Below are 18,111 nucleotides of genomic sequence, written 5' to 3'. Positions count from 1 at the left end.
TGTATTAAGATCTAATATTGCCTTACCCAACTTCATTGCTTCTTCAAATAAATTGTTTTAAAAAAAAAAAAGCATTGTGAAATTAACTAAGTTTTCAACCTTCTGTATAGTTTTGTAAAATAAGGGTTTTTATTGTAAGATTTCATATCTAAAAAGGAAAGAGCACAGTCTGTAAATATTGTATAAAAATTTTAAATACTCTTAAATGAGTAAAAAATAAAAGTGTTGAAGTTTTCCATTCTACACCCTCTTATTCTTTTAGCATTAGATTAAAAGTAAAGTTTTGCCATTGCTTGAAGAAACTTCTTTTTTCGTCTCTGTGCAGCAAGTTGTAATACTTCCTCTGGATTGCTAGCATTCAGTTCTGTCTGGCCAATAGCTTTAATCTTTAAAAACAAATGAGAGAGGACCAAGAATGAACTTTTGCTAGTAATGCTGATTTCAAAGCAGGATATCACATTATATGACAGTCTGCATTATCACCTTAGTCATCACTACTCAACTACAAAAGTGAACTCTGCTATAACTACACACCCATGGGATACTTGCTTTTACATGTTTTTAGTCCTCTACTATGCATTTGGGTGAAGACAGCACCTCAACCACAACAAGAATAGCTTGAACTTACTGCTATCTGTCTCTTGTCTGTCTCTCCTCTCTTATGGTGGAGATCTGAAGGAGAGTCAAGAAAAGGAAGTACTTGTGGATACATGCATCCCAGCTAGGGTAGTTCCTAGAGCCAATTTCCAAAATACCCAATCAAAATGCAAGGACAACTTTGTATTAGATTTAGGTTACAAGTATTTTCAGGAAAGCAAACCTTTCCCAGACAAGTCAGTCATACCACACTGCATGTTTCTTAAAAAGATCTTCTTTCACCCCCATCATTTGGACCCCTGAAGAGTGAAGTGACACTCATTTTCAGCTTGTTAATATGAAATTCACAACCAGTCATGTGCCAATGATAAAGCAGTATTTTTTTTTAAAAATCTACATATCCCTATCAGCTGCTTTGTATCAATTCTTTCTAATCCAAAGGATACATGTCAAATATTCCAAAATGGTGACATCCCAGATGTACTCGTAGTAGGAATCCATGGCATCATGGCTGAAAAGCAGAATATCAAATACCTCCATGTTATAAAGTGTAAAGATACTAAGTGCATATTTTAGTAAATAAAATGCTTACCTATTTTGTTCCTGTAATGCTTTAAATGCTGTTTTATAGTCTATTTCTCTGAGGAACTGGCATAAAATTGCTACCTGTAAGAGAGAACATTTAGTCCAATAATTCTTAACCTTATTAGACTCGAGGTATCCCTTGGGTTTGAGGCACCCCCTCAGGCAATGCCAGCTCCTAAGTTTTCACTTTTTTCCCTTTTACTACAGGACAGTAACTGAGTTCTTTGCAACAGAAGAATTACTCTAAGACCACAACAGGGCACAACTTTATTTATTTATTTATTTATTTATTTATTTATTTATTAATTAATTAAAATAAATTTTTACACAAAAGTTTTTTTAAACTTGAACTCGGGAAGGGAATATGGAACTTCTCTAACCAGAGAGGGTTGATTTAATCACAGAACAGTTCTCCCACCACCGGAAGTGGTAATTTGCCTTCTCTAAGAATCTGAGACTAGTGGGTTCCTATCCTTAGTCTGGCTGACAATTCCTTCCCTTTTAGTAAGACACTTATGGGACAGACCTGGCCCAAATCCCTAACATGTCACTGACCAAACTGGACTGCCAAGTGCAGAGAGTCAACTCTGGCAAGAACTACCTCTCTACTGTTCTGGTTACGTGCATAGCCTTGGGGCTGAAAAGAGGCTATGCACTTACCAAAGTAGGGTTGTTGGTTGTAGCCATGTTGGTCTAAGGACATAGGCAGACAAGGTTCTTTGAGCAGCTGTGGTATCTTTTACTAGACCAATTAAATTGTCCGTTGCACACTTTTGGGCACAAATACCCTTCTTCATGCATACAGACTGTGAGATCTGGACAGAACAGAAGCCAAAACGCAGCTCCGTGAAAATTCAAATGTGTGGCAGTGAGAATCAGAGGGGTAGAAGACAATAGGTGTAAGAAGGTTGGGGGTAGTGAAAGGGAAATAGTGAACTGGTGGTAGAAGAATGCAGCAGGTAAAACGCAGGTAAGTTACCTAGGTTTATCAGATATCAGGCAGGTTATAATGTGCCATAAATCCAATGGCTGCATTTAGTTCATTATTTTTTTGCATCCAGTAGGTTGCTGAAGTAGAGTTCATAAGCTCCTCTGTAAAAGGTGTTTTGTAAATTCTCTTTAAGGATCAGAACTGAGAGATTAGAGAGAGAGAACAGTCTTGTGAGAAGTGTGCACCCACAGGTGATTGAGTATTTTTGTCTTTGACAGATTTTTTTGGTGCGTGTTCCAGAGAAGGATGATTTGTCAAAACCAATGATATGCGATTTGTGGGGATTTTCTTTCTGTACTGCAGTAATTACGTGATAACTAGGTGGCTCTTTCAAATATATGATCTTTCTCACTGGAGAAGTGTCCTTATTGGGTGAAAGCCCTTTTGAGATTACCTGCAACTGTCACCTCGCTATTCTCCTCAGTGAAGGTTCAGTGGTATCCAAGGCTGTATATTACAGCTTTCTTGGTGTGTTTAAGTTGATTGCTGGGTTTCTTGTATATGGTGGTTTTTATTTTACCATTCTGGATAGTCTGAGAGGGGTGATTACTGAATCTGTGATGGAAATCAATCAGCACCAACATTTCCTTTTTAGACATTATGATCATCCAGAAAGGTAAAATACAAACCACCACATAAAAGAAACTCAGGGACCAACATACATATCCACAGAATCAGCAATCACCCTAAAGAACCTTGTCTGAGTGAGACAAGAACCTCGTTTCACACACATCTACCCAAAATGTCTGCCTACTTACCTAAAATAGGCACTTATCTGGCAATGTAAACAGTGCTCCTTATTCATGCAACCCTAAGATTAGCTCCAGATTCTAATAACAGTCCTCTGACAGCTGCTTCCCCTTCACCATCTCTAGGCAGTGAGCTGGAGTAAAGTTACGTTAGATAGCAGACAGCAGGGCTGAATAATACCATGTACTTCAAGCAAAGCAGGTGTAGCACATATTATATTTTCTCAACTATAAACACACCCCCTGACTAGATTTCCATAGACATTTTGGCTGGAAAGGACCCTGGAGGATAATCGAATCCAGACACCTGCCCCAGGGGCAGGAAGTCAGCAGGGATCATAGGATCCCAGCAAGATAAACATCCAAATGCATCTTGAAGGCATTCAAAGTGGGTGCTTGAACCGCCTCCACTGGCAGTCTATTCCAAACCCTGGGGGCTCGGACTGTGAAGAAGTTCTTTCTTATGTCCAGCCTAAAACGGCCACGGAGGAGTTTGTGACCATTCGACCTCGTCATCCCTTGAAATGCTCTGATGAACAGACCTTCCCCCAGATCTTGGTGAGCACCCCTGATAAACTTATAGATCACCCCTGAGCCTGCACTTTTCCAGGCTGAAGAGTCCCCTGGCTCTCAGCCTCTCTTCATAAGGTCTGTTATCCTGACCTCTGATCATGCGTGTGGCTCTCCTCTGGACTCTCTCAAGCTTCTCCACATCCCTTTTGAATTGTGGAGTCCAAAACTGGATGCAGTACTCCAGCTGCGGCCTCGCCAAGGCCACGTACAACAGGAGAATGAAGTCCTGGGACTTGCTTGAGAAGCATCTATGGATGCGAGCCAGTGTTCTGCTTGCTTTACTAGCCACAGTATCACATTGAAGGCTCATGTTCATCTTGTGGTCAACCATGACCCCCAAGTCCCTTTCATCTGTAGTGCTAACCAGTGTAGCACTACCCAGCCTATAAGCATGCTTCAGGTTTTTCCTCCCACAGAGGAGGTCCTTGCATTTTTCGGTGTTGACCACCTTCAGGTTCTCCTCTGCCCATTTCATAACCCTGTCAAGATCTGCCTGGATCAATCACCCTCCTGTCTCAGGTGTGGATGCTTTACCCCAGAGTTTGGTATCATTGGCAAACTTGAAGTCAAGATATATGACATCAATCTCTTCTCCCTTGTCCAGGTGATAGGTCACCTGGTCATAAAAGGAAATGAGATTGGTCAAGCAAGACCTACCTGCAACAAACCCATGCTGGCTATTATCCCTCAGGATGTTGCTGTCAGCCAGTCTGTTAAGAATGGTGTCGTCAGCAAGTTTGGTGTCATCAGCAAACTTGGCCAGTCTGCTTCTGACACCAATGCCCACGTCATTGATGAAGATGCTAAATGGTACAGGCCCTAGGACAGAGCCTTGTGGGATCCCACTGGTCACAGTGCACCGAGACGATTGGCTCCCGTCGACTATAAATGACACAGTTATTTTTGGACTGCCCAGAGTCTAGGGTCTCCAAGGCTGGGATACTATGCACCTGATTCAACATGCCATGTAGCAGGGCTGGCCTAATCCAGCTTAGAGGCTCCAAGGCTGTACTGGGTCCCAGACTTCAATCACTGGCTGTGGAGCCACATGCCGGGCCCTGAGCTGTAAGCTGGGTTAGACCCAGTGCACTGAGTGCAGCTGCAGATCAATCATTCACACAGTTCTGATCCAGTGGTAGGGGCTGGGGAGAGAGTGGTGGCAGCATTAAAATTGCCACTGCCACCACTCTGCGCCGCCAAATTTCCTGAAAAGGAGGCTTCTTCCCTCACATAGCTGTACCCCCATTTTCCCCAGTTGATTTTGGGGAAAAAGAGAAGTGGGTATATGGTAGCTTTTTCCACAGATAAGCAACAGCAACAAGTTGGCAGTGACACTATGACTGTTACGCAGTTCAGTTAATTAAGCCTTTACACAGTAAGAACATGTATGCACAAGTGGAACATGTTGTACTTAGTTTCTATATCAGCCCTTGTTCTTTGAGGGGAGGGAGTGGTGGGGTTTTTTTGCTTTTTGTTTTGGTTTTTTTGAGGAACTGGGAGTATAAGGAGCTCTGAATTTAAACAAAAGAACATAAAAACTGGGCAGGGTATTTTTTCTCAGTAAGCTTCAGTCAACATCAGCGTTTTTACTGCTCCTTTGGAGGCTCTACCACTACATTCTCATTGCAGAATTATGAACCCAGAGCAGCTTTTACGTTGACACCTTGATTTTGAAGTCAAAGTTTGCTCTCTCCTTGTCAAAATGTTTGACTTAAAAATGAATAGGTCTATATGAGGCTGGTGCCTGATTACTCTCTTACCTGGGTATGGCAGTTGAGCAAAGAGCAGCATTTTATCATTCTTTTTATCACCTAAGGTACAAAAAAAAAAAATGCAGAGGACAATTATGACGTATCTCCCAGAATCTGATGTTTACATTAAGCACATAATGACAACGTATCCTTGAAGAACTGGAGAACAGCATATATTATCTGCAAGATGCACCCCCCTCCCTTCGTATACTGAGTACTTGCTCTGCAGTGCATCAAAACATCCTAGCCATATTTTAGAAGGTCCCTGCCCCAAAATGGGTTACTCCTTAGATCCATGGAACCCTTCAACCTAATCTCACATAAAGTGATGTGAAAAACATGGCTTTTCTGTTGTAGAAGTGATAACAGGACTGTGATAACCTAGCCCTGGCTCCCTGTCTACCCCCCTCCCCCATACCCTTAAACTAAAGTTAGCTATTTGCTTGTCTCAATACATGTATGAACCCAGCTGGCTTCTAAATCTCCAAACCAGGGAAAAATTTAATCACTCTCCTTTAGGTCCAGGTGGGTCATGGCAAAGCCATGATCTCCCACTGCAGTGGTTCTCAACCTTTTTAGACTCAAGGCATCCCTCAGAAAATGCCAGCTTAGTTTTCACATGTTCTTTGATTGCAGAAAAATAAGAGAGCAATTCTTCTGTTGCAAAGAACTGGGTAAGACCATAACGGGTCAGAACATATATGATGCTATGAATTCCTTATTTGAAATCTGTGTTTATCTTGCAAGTTATGTGTAGGTGTTTGCACACCTAACAGTGTGCAAATCATGGGCACCGTTAAAAGGATCTCAAGGCACCTCAGGGTGCTGCAGAACCCTGGCCAAGAATCACTGTTCTACTGACTACAGTGACTGACAGGCAGTTCCCCCAGTGCTCCTTATCACAATTCTATAAACAGTCTTATGATTAACATCTGAAATACTGGAACACTAAAGACAAGTCAACAGAGGAGACCAGGCTGACGCTGCATAGACAAGAGGGCTTTGCAAAACGGCATCGTTCTGTTTCGACATTACAACAGAACAGCATTTTGTTTCTATTCAAAACCGCTATTCCATTTCGTTTAGTTGAAACATTTTTGCTGTTTCAACGTTTTGCCCATAGGCTATAATAGAGAATCTCGAAACAGCCTGTAACTGTCATTTCTGGCCCGATTTGGATGAAACTTGCAGGAACAGTAGCTCCTGCTGAGGCCACGAAGCCTGCCAAGTTTCAAGGAGACAGGTGCAGGGGCTTCTGGGGCCCTGCACCTCTGGCTGCTGGCAGGCAAAACTCATGACATGGGTGGGTGACTGTGTGTGTGTGTTAAGGTGTGCCCTCACTCAACTGACACCAAGGCTGAAAGCAGGGCAGTTCAAACAATGCTGCCTTTTATGCAGTTTTTCCACCCCTCCCCCAGAGCACTGAGTTGGAAGGGACCTCAGGAAAGGATGACAGTCAATAATGAGAGTACTCCTGCCCCCACCCTTCCCCCTCCCTCTCCTTCCTTTAGTTCGTTTCCCTGCAGGCAAGCCCAGCTTGAGCTTCGAAACTCGAAACATTTTGAAGATTTCAAAACATTTCAACTTGCCTTGTTTCATTTCGAGGCTGTTTCCAAGCTCTTTGTTTTGATTTAGCTGTTTTGAGCTCAAAACAAGTTGAAATGAAACTGCAGGCAAAATGTCACACAGCCCTAATAGACACGGGATTCAGCATTTCACAAGAATTTTCTATGGCACTGAATGAAAAAGATCCTTCTTACATAGCCAAAGCAGACTCAACTTTTTTTCCAGGTACACCATAGAAAGGGTAACTATTTGCTACAATAAATATAATGCAGGTGAAATGCTATGGGGCCTTTGTGCTGAGAAGACCTTGGCTTTGGAACACCTTCCCCAAAGGTCACCAGTAAAGGTTCCTTAAATTCAACACATTTAGGCCAGGCGGAAGGACACCTTTGTTCACCTGAGCACTCCCCAGCGAGATGAAAAATCTAATTGTGCCAAAAGGCAGCAGCCAACTGTAACATGGAGCTCAGTTCCAGGGAATCAACTTTTCCCCATACACCTATTTACTCCAGCGATTCTCAACCAGGGTACCGTAGTGCACCCCTGAAAGAGGAGACATGTGGTGAGCAGCACAACTCCTGCATAAACCACCCTTATGCTCTGAGCAGCATGCTCCTTGCTCAGCCCAGCTCCTTCCTCTGTTCCTCCTGTGCTCTCAGGGCTGATGGGAGAGGCTGCAAGTGGTGGCTCTAGGCACTGGCACTGAAGTCCCCAAAGTGCATGTAGGGGGCAGACCATGGAAAGTGCAGACACAGAAGAGTTCTGTCCCTGTCACCAGTGGCCACTGGTACCACCTTCTGCCTCCTTCAGGGGTCTAATACCCATCCCCCTGAAGCTCCCCACCCACTTTGCTCTCATGGGATGGCAGGGTGGGCAGGGCATCCTTGCAATCTCTTTAAAGGTACCAGAAGGTGCAGGAAGGTAAGCACTTTAAGAAATTAATTAGTCTTTAAATGGGGTGCCACTACATTTTGAGAAGTTATCCAAGGGTGCCTTGAGTCTTAAAAGGTTGAGAACCACTGATATATACAATCCACACTCAGGATTAAGCAGCTACAGAAGAGATCCCATCACCACTAGATCTTGGTTCACACTTTATTTAAACATAACACATCTACATATGGTTAAGGTTCGCTTAACTATTCTCAAAATTCTACTCAGGGACATACAAATCCAAGATCATTCAATACTTTCTCCATCAGGAGTCTTAATGCTGACTCCTCCTTTGACTTGTACTCAACAAAAAAAAGTGTCTGTGCTGAGGGGACTTCTGAGCTTCAAACAGCAGAGGAAATAGATTGGTCTATGTTAATTAAGACAGTTACAGTTAGCTATTTCAAAAGATACATGTACAGACACATTCACACAATCTGCGTATGATGGATCATAGGAAAGCAGAGCTGGAAGCGACCTCACAAGGTCATCTAGTCTAGCTCCTGCTCAAGGCAGGATCATCTCAGACTAAACCTAAGATTCCTGACTAAACTACAACAACTTACGTAGTCAGTATGGATGCACTGATAAAGATTCTTCGGGCTGATACCAATAGCCAATTATTAATGAGTCATATTGGCTGATACTGATCTGACTGCCGATATGCAGCCTGGCAGCTTGGAGAGCAGCATCTGGGTGGTAAGTTTGTTGCAGGGGGAGGGGGGAAGATCGAGGTCCCTGTGGTGAGGAAGGATGAGGGGCTGGGATGGAGCCATGAGTAGCTAGTTCTGGCATAGGCAGCTCCTGCTGCTGCACGCACCCCTGGGGGAGTCACGGGGGGCCACGAACCCCCCAGATCTGTACGCAGGGAGAGGACAGGCTGCTGCTGCAGGCGGTGCAGGCTCTTCCTAGGTGGCGATGGGGGTGGGGGTGTGTGGCTGGGCTGGGGCTATGCTCAGGCTGGGTGGTGGCAGGAGGTGGGGCTATGGGGTGGTAGCCCCCCTCCCAGCACCACCACTACCCACTCCAAGTGCATACCTGGCCCAGCCCCCAACACCAGGAAGAGCCTGACACTGCCTTCAACCCCAGCCTGTAGCAGCAGCACCCCCTTGCTCCATGCCCAGATTGCGGGGAGCCATGTGCCCCCACTGTGCCTCCCGGAGGAGCTGCTCATGGCTTCATACCACGCCTCAGCCCCACTTCCTCCCTCACCACAGGGGCCTCAATCTGCCTCCCCCCTTTCCCTCACAGGCCCACCCCCCACAACAGACTTACCAGCCAGATGCTGCTCTCAAAGGTGCTGGGCAGGCTGCATGCATGCTGTGACTGTGCATGTAAGCAGCATTTAACATTGGTCATGTCAGCCAAAAAAAAAAGGAGAGTACCAATAATGTTAATTTTCCTTTTATCAGTGCTCATACGATATGGACTGCTGTATCAATGCACCTCTAGTGATCAGGCGAGACCCCATCTCCTAGCAGTGTCCAGCTGTACATGATGTTTTAACATAGTAAGCATCTAAATCCAAACATAAATTCACCTGGTCTGTGAATACATCAGGTGGTACCATTTTATTGAAGAAATCGGAGCACACTGCTCCTGCCTGAAGGTAATAATGTAGAGCCGCTGAATACTGATTTGTTGCTATAGTGGGGAAAAAAAGAGAACCAGAGTAAAATCAGAAATGAAATCTAGTAATTTCAACGTAATGACTTGCAGGGTTTAGAAGATTATTCACATAGACAAATGGTGACAAACCAAAGTTTACTGTAAATTAATTCTACTTGGAAGAGGATTTGTTTTATTGATGTATCAAAGTATGAACCACAGGGCTGCATGTGGCAAGACACGCTGTTCTGAGGACCTGATGCACCTGTGAGGTAGGCTGTCTCTCCATGGGAAAACTTCCTGGGTCTAGCAGCTGCATCCATAAGCACGCTAGGCTGTCATGCAGGCTGCCTCTTCAACTGGCAGCAGGACAGCCATGTTCATGCACTGCTGCAAGTGGACTGATTAGTATCACTGGTCTGCAGGGAGCAGCATAGCATGCCAGAGGCACAGCCTGGGAGCATGGTCAGCATACTAGTAGCCAGGTGCTGCCCAGCCCACCAGCAAACAAAGGCATTTTCACGCACTTGTTCTGATGGGCTTTGGGAGATCAAAAAGATCAGTTCAGTTCTAACCTCTTTGTCTGCCAACATCAGGGAAACTTACCTGCTTTACTAAGTGACTCCTCTGCCACGCCCTGGGCTTCCAAATTGAAAGCACAACATGCTGCTCCCTGAACTGGAAGGCCAGCCAGGAAATGTCACCATAGATCCAGAACTCAAACATTTTGCTTTTTACCACTAGCTACATCCAGGCACATGGAATAAAGCAGTGAGACTTAGCAAAGAAGTTAGAAGCTGCATGGCAGGCTGGTGCCCTTGGATAAGCTTTACAGCATCCAGAGCAAGTCAAGTGGCAGCTCAGGTACAGGGGTGAAAACAAGAATATAAAGCTGGAAATCAGGCTACTGCTTTTGGACTCTGGTAACCTGTTCACAGTAAAGAATGTATGTATGCCTTCAATGATGCCTCCCACACAAGAGCTTCAAGAAAATCTTACAAGCATCTCCCTGCACTAATTCAGTTCAAACTAATCAGTCTGCTGCAAAAGTGCAGAACAGCAGAGACAAAAAGTGCAAAACACTGCAGCTGAATTAATAAATTTAGATCTCCCATCGCTGTTCCACAATGTTATTTACTCACCTAACAGACTGCGACACTGGTTCTAGGATGACACACAGCCACCCTCCTGACTACCCCAGTTTTGAGCAGCTAAGGGCATTGCCCTAGCTTCCAAAGAATTCCTCAGCTACTTGTGATTTGGGACTTAGAAGGAAGAGAAATGCAAACACACCCTTGCTCAGTTGTAGGTACTTTGGCATTTTCAAGATTCAGCCACGTTTCTGCCAGTAGGCATGTGAACAACCACATGATCCTGACACCACCCACCAGTAGGACTCTGCCTTCATGTGGGGATACAATCCATTAGCAACACCTACCTGATCAGGCCTTATACAACAGATAACTGGAGATAAGATTAGGATGAGGGGAGGAAGATCGGGGGGTTGGACAGCATAACATTTACATTCATTATTTATTAAGTAACAGCCCTAGGTCTACCCCATGCTCTAGCCCTGACTTGACCCAGATTTGAATCCCCACTCTGTGCACTGAGTAAAGATTTAAATCAAGGTTTCTCAATACTGTAGCGTGGTGATTAGAACACTATCCCATCAGGGCATCTGGGATGAACCTCTGAGTCATCCTGATGAAGCATTCTTCCTTTGTATAACTAGATAAATACTGGAGCAGAGCTCTGAGATCCCACATCCCAAACTACTAGATTCTAGAAGACATCTCTGGTCCAATGAATATTCCAGAAAGTGGAATACCTTTCAACAGGAGAGACCCTTTGGTGCTGTACAATATGAGAAAAGTTGGGCAATGAGACACTCTGGTGAGATGTGGAATGTTGGGGTTCACAGCTCTGCTCCATATCAGAATGGGGATTTGAAAACTAGTCTCCTACCTCCCAGCTGAGTGCCCTTACTACTGGGTTATTAGCAAGAGAGTCCACATCTGGGTTTTTTGGTGGGAAAGGGCTGGATGAGGATTCGTGGCAGAGAATTCCAAGCAGGGGGAATGACCTTCATAAAGCTCAACCTTGTCAACATTTCTTCCTAGGTAGCTTAACTGGCCCCCGATCATCCTGCTGGCTTCTCAGGATCTTGTTCTTAGATGTTTAGCACCACATACTCATCTTGAGGACTTGGGCAAGGATTCCACTGGGCAGCAGAATGACTCGGAGTTCAGCACTACAATACTATGGGGTACCAGAAGCAAAAGGCTACATCTGTAACTCCCTCCTGGTGGCTTTGCTCTGCAGGGACCTTGTCACCCACAGGCGCAGGACAGATCTTGGGGGACTGTTCTTCCCTCAGGGAATTCAGGGATAACACTGCAAGTTGAAGCTTGCTCTCTCCCTCAATAGCACACACAGACTTTTCCCACAAAGCTGCATGTGATCATATGAACTCCAGCAAGAACACTCCATTCAACTCCAAAATGCAATAACTGCTTAACACAACACAATAACCAAGGACAAGTAGTTAAGTGCTCTACCCAAATGAAAGTGCAGGGGAAATTTGTGATCTCCTTAAATACCACCATAGAAGTCAGAATTGCCTTATGGCCCAAATCTTATGCCCAGCAGCCTGCTGAGAAGGCAGGATAAGCACCAAGCCAAAAAGGGATGAGAGGAGTAGTGTCAAGGCAGCTTTCCCTTCTAAGCCTCTGGACCACATGCAGCCAGGCTATTTCAGCTAATAGCTGAACCTCTAACAGCAGTGCTCATTCACTTCAGGGAGCACCCAGGATCCATAATACACTAAATCCTCTCTGGTCTGGTAATGCCGTAGCCAAATAAGAACCACTGAAGCCGAGTACCATGTTGCTTAACAGATTAGGACACTGGTTCTAGAATGACACACGACTGATGCCCTCCTAACTACTCCCATTCTGGGCAGCCAGGAGCACTGCCCTAGCTTCCAAAGAAGAATTTCAAGAATTTTGTCTTCCACTCCTCCTATCACAATCTAGCTGGCAAACAGCAGGCTAACTGGGGTCACAAAAGTCATTCTTAAAGCCATATGTCAGACTAGGCAGGGAGTTACTCACTATGAGCCTACTATGCACCTGGCCTCAGAAGAACTATGTTTATTTTCTATGACACCTGAATACAAATGTTTACGCATTTCTACAGACAGGTGGAAACATTAACAACTGGTTCACCTGGGGTTTCCCTAGTATTGAAGATCTGCAACTAAAATTACATCTGTTTGTATTATACTGCTCCCCCACCCTCTCTCCAATCTTAGGTAAAAGTCTGAATAATCCATTCATGAAGTCTCACTCTCTTCAATGGAGCACAGGACAGGGATAGGAGAGGAGAATCAGGGTTTGTTCATGCCAAACCACTTTTATGACTGCATCCAAAGACCTCACTGTTTGGAAAAGCTCTGTATAAGTTTCTTTTGATAAACAGATCAGTAAAGTTTCACTCCCCTCCAGACTTTGTTCAAGACACACATGGACAAGTAAGTCTAAAGGCAAAAGCACAGTGCACATGTACATGCCCATACCTGCTGCCTAAAGGGATGTCAGATGCACTTACCAAAATAAATATCTGCCTGGATAATTAGCCAGAAGTGGTTGTTTGCATTTATAGTCAGTGCATAATTGACCAGCTCTTTTACTGTAACAGCTACCGCTTCAAAATCCACTGATTGGAGGCTACAGAAAGAAGTATATGGATCATATTAATACTGCATTTAAACAAAACAACCTAGTTTCAAATCTCATTTTAAAAACAAATTTATGTTACATATCAATAAAACTGAAAGATAAAAAGGAACCACAATAAAAGATTTACCCCAGTTTAAGTGTTAACTTTATGTTACCCTATTCACCTGCTGTAATGAGCCATGGCAGGTACATCAAGTACAGATTTAGGACAAAAATATAGAGCAGCATCTGTGACTGACATCACAAGAGCCTCCAACAGGGCTGGCTGGTCCTTGTCTCGGGTCTCATTGTAAGAAGCTGGACAAGATGCATTTTAAATCAATACTGCTTCAGATTCACCCAAGACCTGTCTGAGCAGTCCCAGATGACAACCTCCTGAGGCAGAAAGTGCCCCAAACTGGGAATGGGAATATGCAAAGACTTAAGTGCATCTCTTCAACAGCCTCTGCTAGTGGAGCTTGAAGGGATTCCATGAGAGGGATTAAACCTCTCACTGCCCCAGGTGAACAAACCTGCCTTTACTGTTTGGAGACATCCTTTGAATCACTGCACCACACCTGGGCCCAATGATTTTCACATGCCAATATACAGCAGCCATCAATCACAGTTCAACAGCCTTCATCAAAAAGGAGCAGCAACAAGGAACTATTTGTGGCAAGATCTGATTTGCTGCTGACTTAGGAAGGAGTCTGTGTGGGTCAGTTTGCTTGTCCCTAGATAGTGTAAATAATCCTGCATTTGTTCAAACATAAAATAACCCTGAATACAAGAAAACATCCCAATTATTAGATTATATTTATGCAAAATGTATACATTTGCTATGATGTTCCAGGTGTAGACTCTAAGTATTGAAGAGATGTCTCAAATCCCACCCTTGTACTGCTATAGCGGTGGGATGGGAGGGGTCAGGTAGTTCCCTTGCTCTCTTTCACCCACATTTTTCCCCCCCGTAGCTTTCCTGCCCCCTTGCTACATGTACCTCCTACTCCCAGCTGCATATAGCCTGTGCCCCTTCCAGTCTCTGCCTCTTCCCTTCTCCCCCCTCCACCCCAGTTTCTACCCCCTCACTGCTCCCCGTCTCTGCTCCTTCCTCTCTCCTGCTCCATCCCAAAGCACATATGGAAGCTCAGCCCTTGCCTGGCCATGCAGCAGTGTTGATGCTGACGACTGGCTGGGTCAGGGGAAGGTGTTTCCATATGCACTGTGCCCATGAGAGACCCTAGCCCCAGCAGTGCAGGAGACAAGCTGCATCTGAGTAAGGGGGAGGGATGGAGCGGGGAGCAGAAGCTGCAGAAGGAAAGCAGAGAAGGGGCAGAAGACTACAGTGGATATGACTCTGGCCCTGACCTGAACTCAGGGTCAGGAGTCAGAGCAGCAGCAGCTGCCTGTTCCCCCTTCTGCTTCGCATGCAAATATGAGGGGCTTCCCCCTCACTGCTGACTGGAGGAAAAAATCTTGTCTTATACTTGAGTAAATCTGGTCATTTTTCTTAAAAATTGAGGAAACACAGTCGTACACTTGGGTCCCGGCTCCAGTGCGAGACAGACAGGTGAAAGCCTGTTGCATCCCCGTAAGCCCAAGGACCCGGGACCCCCCCACCCCCAAGAGACCCCAGGACCCCCAACAGGCCCCAACCTGCCGGCACTTAAGCAGGGGCCCATGGTAGGAGGGATGTAGCCCAGCAGGGAGGCAGCTGAGTGGACCTGAGGAGGGTCAGGCCCCACCCTTGCCTGGCTCCTACTTCACCCAGCCTCCCAGGGAGCCGTACGACCGGAGCCTCATGAACAGGATGCACGAACAGGCACGCTCTTCTGGGTCCGGTGCATGAGTTTGCATAGAAGGGTGTGCAGGAGGACCCGAGGCCCTGCCAGTGAGCCCCAGGGAAGGTAGTCCCATCAGTAGCCGGCCTACCAGTAGCACAATGCGGATGGACACACGCCGCACCCCGAAGATCCCCTCGGAGTCTGCGGCTTCCCCTCCGGCACCTCAGAGGTCTCCATCCAGATGGAGCCCATGGTTCTGGGCTCCACACAGACTGAGCTCTTGGCTTTTGGCTGTGGGGGGCTGCCTGGCACCTTTCTAGGCTCACAGGACTGGGAGCATGGCCACCTCCCCTTGCGAGGTTTGCTCCACTTTGGAGTCTCTGCGGCACCAGACAGAGGAGCTCCAGGCTGCAGTCCAGAGACTGAGTGCCATCAGGGATGGTAAGCAGGAAATAGACTCCTACTGCCAGGCCCTTCACCCCCTGGAGGCGGAGAGAGGACAAGGTCACCTTCCAGGACAAGGGAGGACTCGGGGATCTCCCACACTGTCCAGCCAGGGAGTTGGACCAAAGTGGTCAAGGGCCTCAAGGCCCACCACACAAAGGTCCCCGCCCTGCTGGGACTTTGCAACAGGTACGAACCTCTTGTAGCCCCAGTAGAGCCTGCAGAGATGCCAGCTCCTGCAGGCAAGGGAGGATCACCCACCCCTACTTTCCCTAAGACAAAACGCAGAGTGGTCGTTGTGGGAGACTCCCTCCTGAGGGGAACTGAGGGAGCAACCTGCCACCCTGGCCTCCTAGCCCGGGAGGTCTGGTACTTCCTGGGGGGGGGGCAACATCAAGGACATAGAAAGGACATCTGGCTGTCCAACTGCTACCCTATGCTCCTTATCCATGTGGGCACGAATGACACGGCTCAGAGCAATCCCAGGCGGGTCATGAGAGACTACAGGGCTCTGGGAGTGACGCTTAGGGGACTGGGGTGCAGGTGGCCTTTTCCTCGCTCGTCCCAGTTGTAGGTCACGGGCTGAGAAGGAAAGAGACGGGTTGAGGCAGTCAACCAAAGACTGTGACGCTGGTGTCATTGTGAAGGCTCTGACTTCCATGATCAGTCTGCCCTTTGGTGAGAGAGGCAGTGATCTGCTGGTGAGAGATCGCTTCTACCTCACTCTACTGGGGAAGAGGCTCTTCTTAGCCAGAGTGGCTGACCTGCTTGACCAGGCTTTAAACTAAGCCTGCCAGGGGATGTGGGGATTAGTACCACTGCAAGCCCACTGGGCAATCTTTCTAAATCCAGCAGGCTAAGGCACTTAAGGGAACACACCTCTACTCTAGCCCTGGAACCATCTGTAGGGAAGGCAGGGGCCCCCCAGTGGGACACTTACCTGCCTGCACACCAATGCCAGGAACTTGGGGAATACAACAGAAGGAACTGGTGCTCCTAATAAACAAGAATGACTGTGACCTCACACAGATAACGCAGACCTGGTGGGACTCCACCTATGACTGGGCCACTTGTATAGATGGCTATACCCTCTACAGGTGAGATCGTACAGATAAAAGAGGTGAGAGTGTAGCTCTGTACGTCAAGGAGAGCTACACATCCCTGCAAATTGACATTTGCGCTCAGGAAGGATGACTGGAATCTCTCTGGGTTAAGATACATGGGGAATGTGACAACGGAGGCCTTAATGGTAGGAATCTACTACAGACCTCCCAACCAGAGACAAGAGCTGGACCAGGAATTTGCCAGGGAGCTGGCTAAGGCTGGATGCTCTCAGTGCGTGGTTGTCATGGGAGACTTTAACTACCCGGGATCTAGCAGACCTCCTGAGGCTAAAAAGAAAGGCCTACAAAGGATGGAGGATGGGATTCACCTCCAAGGAGGATTATTCTGCACTGGTCCGGTCCTGCAGGGAGCAAACCAGAAAAGCCAAGGCTGCAACTAGCTTTGAGCATCAAGGGCAATAAAAAGTCCTTTTTCAGATATGTGGGGAGTCAGAGGAAAAGCAAGGGCAACATTGGACCAGATGGGGCAACTGACAACTGATGCCCAGGAAAAAAACAACCTATTAAATGGGTACTTTGCGTCGGTCTTTCATCAGTCCCATGGGACTGGGCGGTCCGGGTGAGGGAGATCCCTTGCCCTCCATTAACGCTGACCTCGTGAAGGAACACCTTGAGAAGCTGGATACCTTCAAGTCAGCCGGCCCTGACAATCTACACCCCAGGGTACTCAAGGAGCTGGCGAGCATCATAGTCTAGCCTCTGGCACGGATCTTTGAAAACTCCTGGTAGTCTGGTGTAGTGCCCGAAGACTGGAAGAAGGCCAATGTGGTGTTTATCTTCAAGAAAGGGAGGAAAGTGGATCCAGCTAACTATAGGTCCATCAGCCAGACTTCTATCCTGGGGAAGATTTTAGAAAATTTATTAAAAATGCCATCCTTAATGGACTGGCTGACGCCAACATCCTAAGGGATAGCCAGCATGGGTTTGCTGCAGGTAGGTCTTGCTTGACCAATCTCATTTCCTTCTATGACCAGGTGACCTATCACCTGGACAAGGGAGAAGAGATTGACGTCATATACCTTGACTTCAAAAAAGCCTTCGATCTGGTATCCCATGATCACCTCTTGGTGAAACTGGCCAGTTGTGGCCTTGGGTCCACCCCGATCCGCTGGCTGGGAAATTGGTTCCATGGTCCAACCCAGAGGGTAGTAACTGATGGAAGTCAATCATCATGGTGTCTTGTGACCAGTGGGGTCCCTCCAAGGTCCTGTTCTTGGACGCATATGGTTCAACATCTTCATTAATGATGTGGACATTGGAGTCGGAAGCGGACTGGCCAAGTTCGCCAATGACACCAAACTTTGGGGCAAAGCATCCACACCTGAAAACAGGCAGGTGATGCAGACTGACATTGACAGGCTCAGCAAATGGGCGGATGAGAACCTGATGGTGTTTAACACCAAAAAATGCAAGGTTCTCCACCTGGGGAAGAAAAATCTGCAGCATCCTTATAGGCTTGGCAGTGCTACGCTGGCTAGCACTATGGAAGAAAGAGACTTGGGAGTCATCATTGACCACAAGATGAACGTGAGCCTGCAATGTGATGCTGCGGTTAGTAAAGCGACCAAAACGCTGGCTTGCTTCTCAAGCAAATCCCGGGATGTCATTCTCCCCTTGTACTCAGCCTTGGTGAGGCTGCAGCTGGAGTACTGCGTCCAGTTTTGGGCTTCACAATTCAAAAAGG

General features: G+C 46.5%; 1 protein-coding gene across 2 annotated transcripts in view; it reads right to left on the bottom strand.

The window, feature by feature from the left end:
• Positions 1–117: 117 nt before the first annotated feature.
• INTS8 (integrator complex subunit 8) overlaps positions 118–18,111 on the bottom strand; it is a 49,355-nt gene continuing 31,361 nt past the window's right edge. The window contains exons 21-27 of one of the 2 annotated variants that reach the window (XM_090040364.1): positions 12,966–13,084; positions 9,286–9,389; positions 5,256–5,306; positions 1,190–1,263; positions 1,044–1,108; positions 629–672; positions 118–386 (exon numbers count right to left, since the gene is read on the bottom strand). In XM_090040364.1, the coding sequence (XP_089896490.1) occupies positions 270–386; positions 629–672; positions 1,044–1,108; positions 1,190–1,263; positions 5,256–5,306; positions 9,286–9,389; positions 12,966–13,084 (574 nt within the window). In that variant the 3' untranslated portion in view covers positions 118–269. Of the gene's footprint in view, positions 387–628; positions 673–1,043; positions 1,132–1,189; positions 1,264–5,255; positions 5,307–9,285; positions 9,390–12,965; positions 13,085–18,111 lie in introns of both variants that reach the window. The other variant, XM_090040365.1, reaches the window with a different exon arrangement.

The sequence above is a fragment of the Crocodylus siamensis genome, chromosome 3, assembly GCF_052110815.1.
Source record: "Crocodylus siamensis isolate JL-2025a chromosome 3, ASM5211081v1, whole genome shotgun sequence".
NCBI classification, from domain to species: domain Eukaryota; kingdom Metazoa; phylum Chordata; order Crocodylia; family Crocodylidae; genus Crocodylus; species Crocodylus siamensis.
This window is presented reverse-complemented; position numbering and strand designations above follow the sequence as displayed.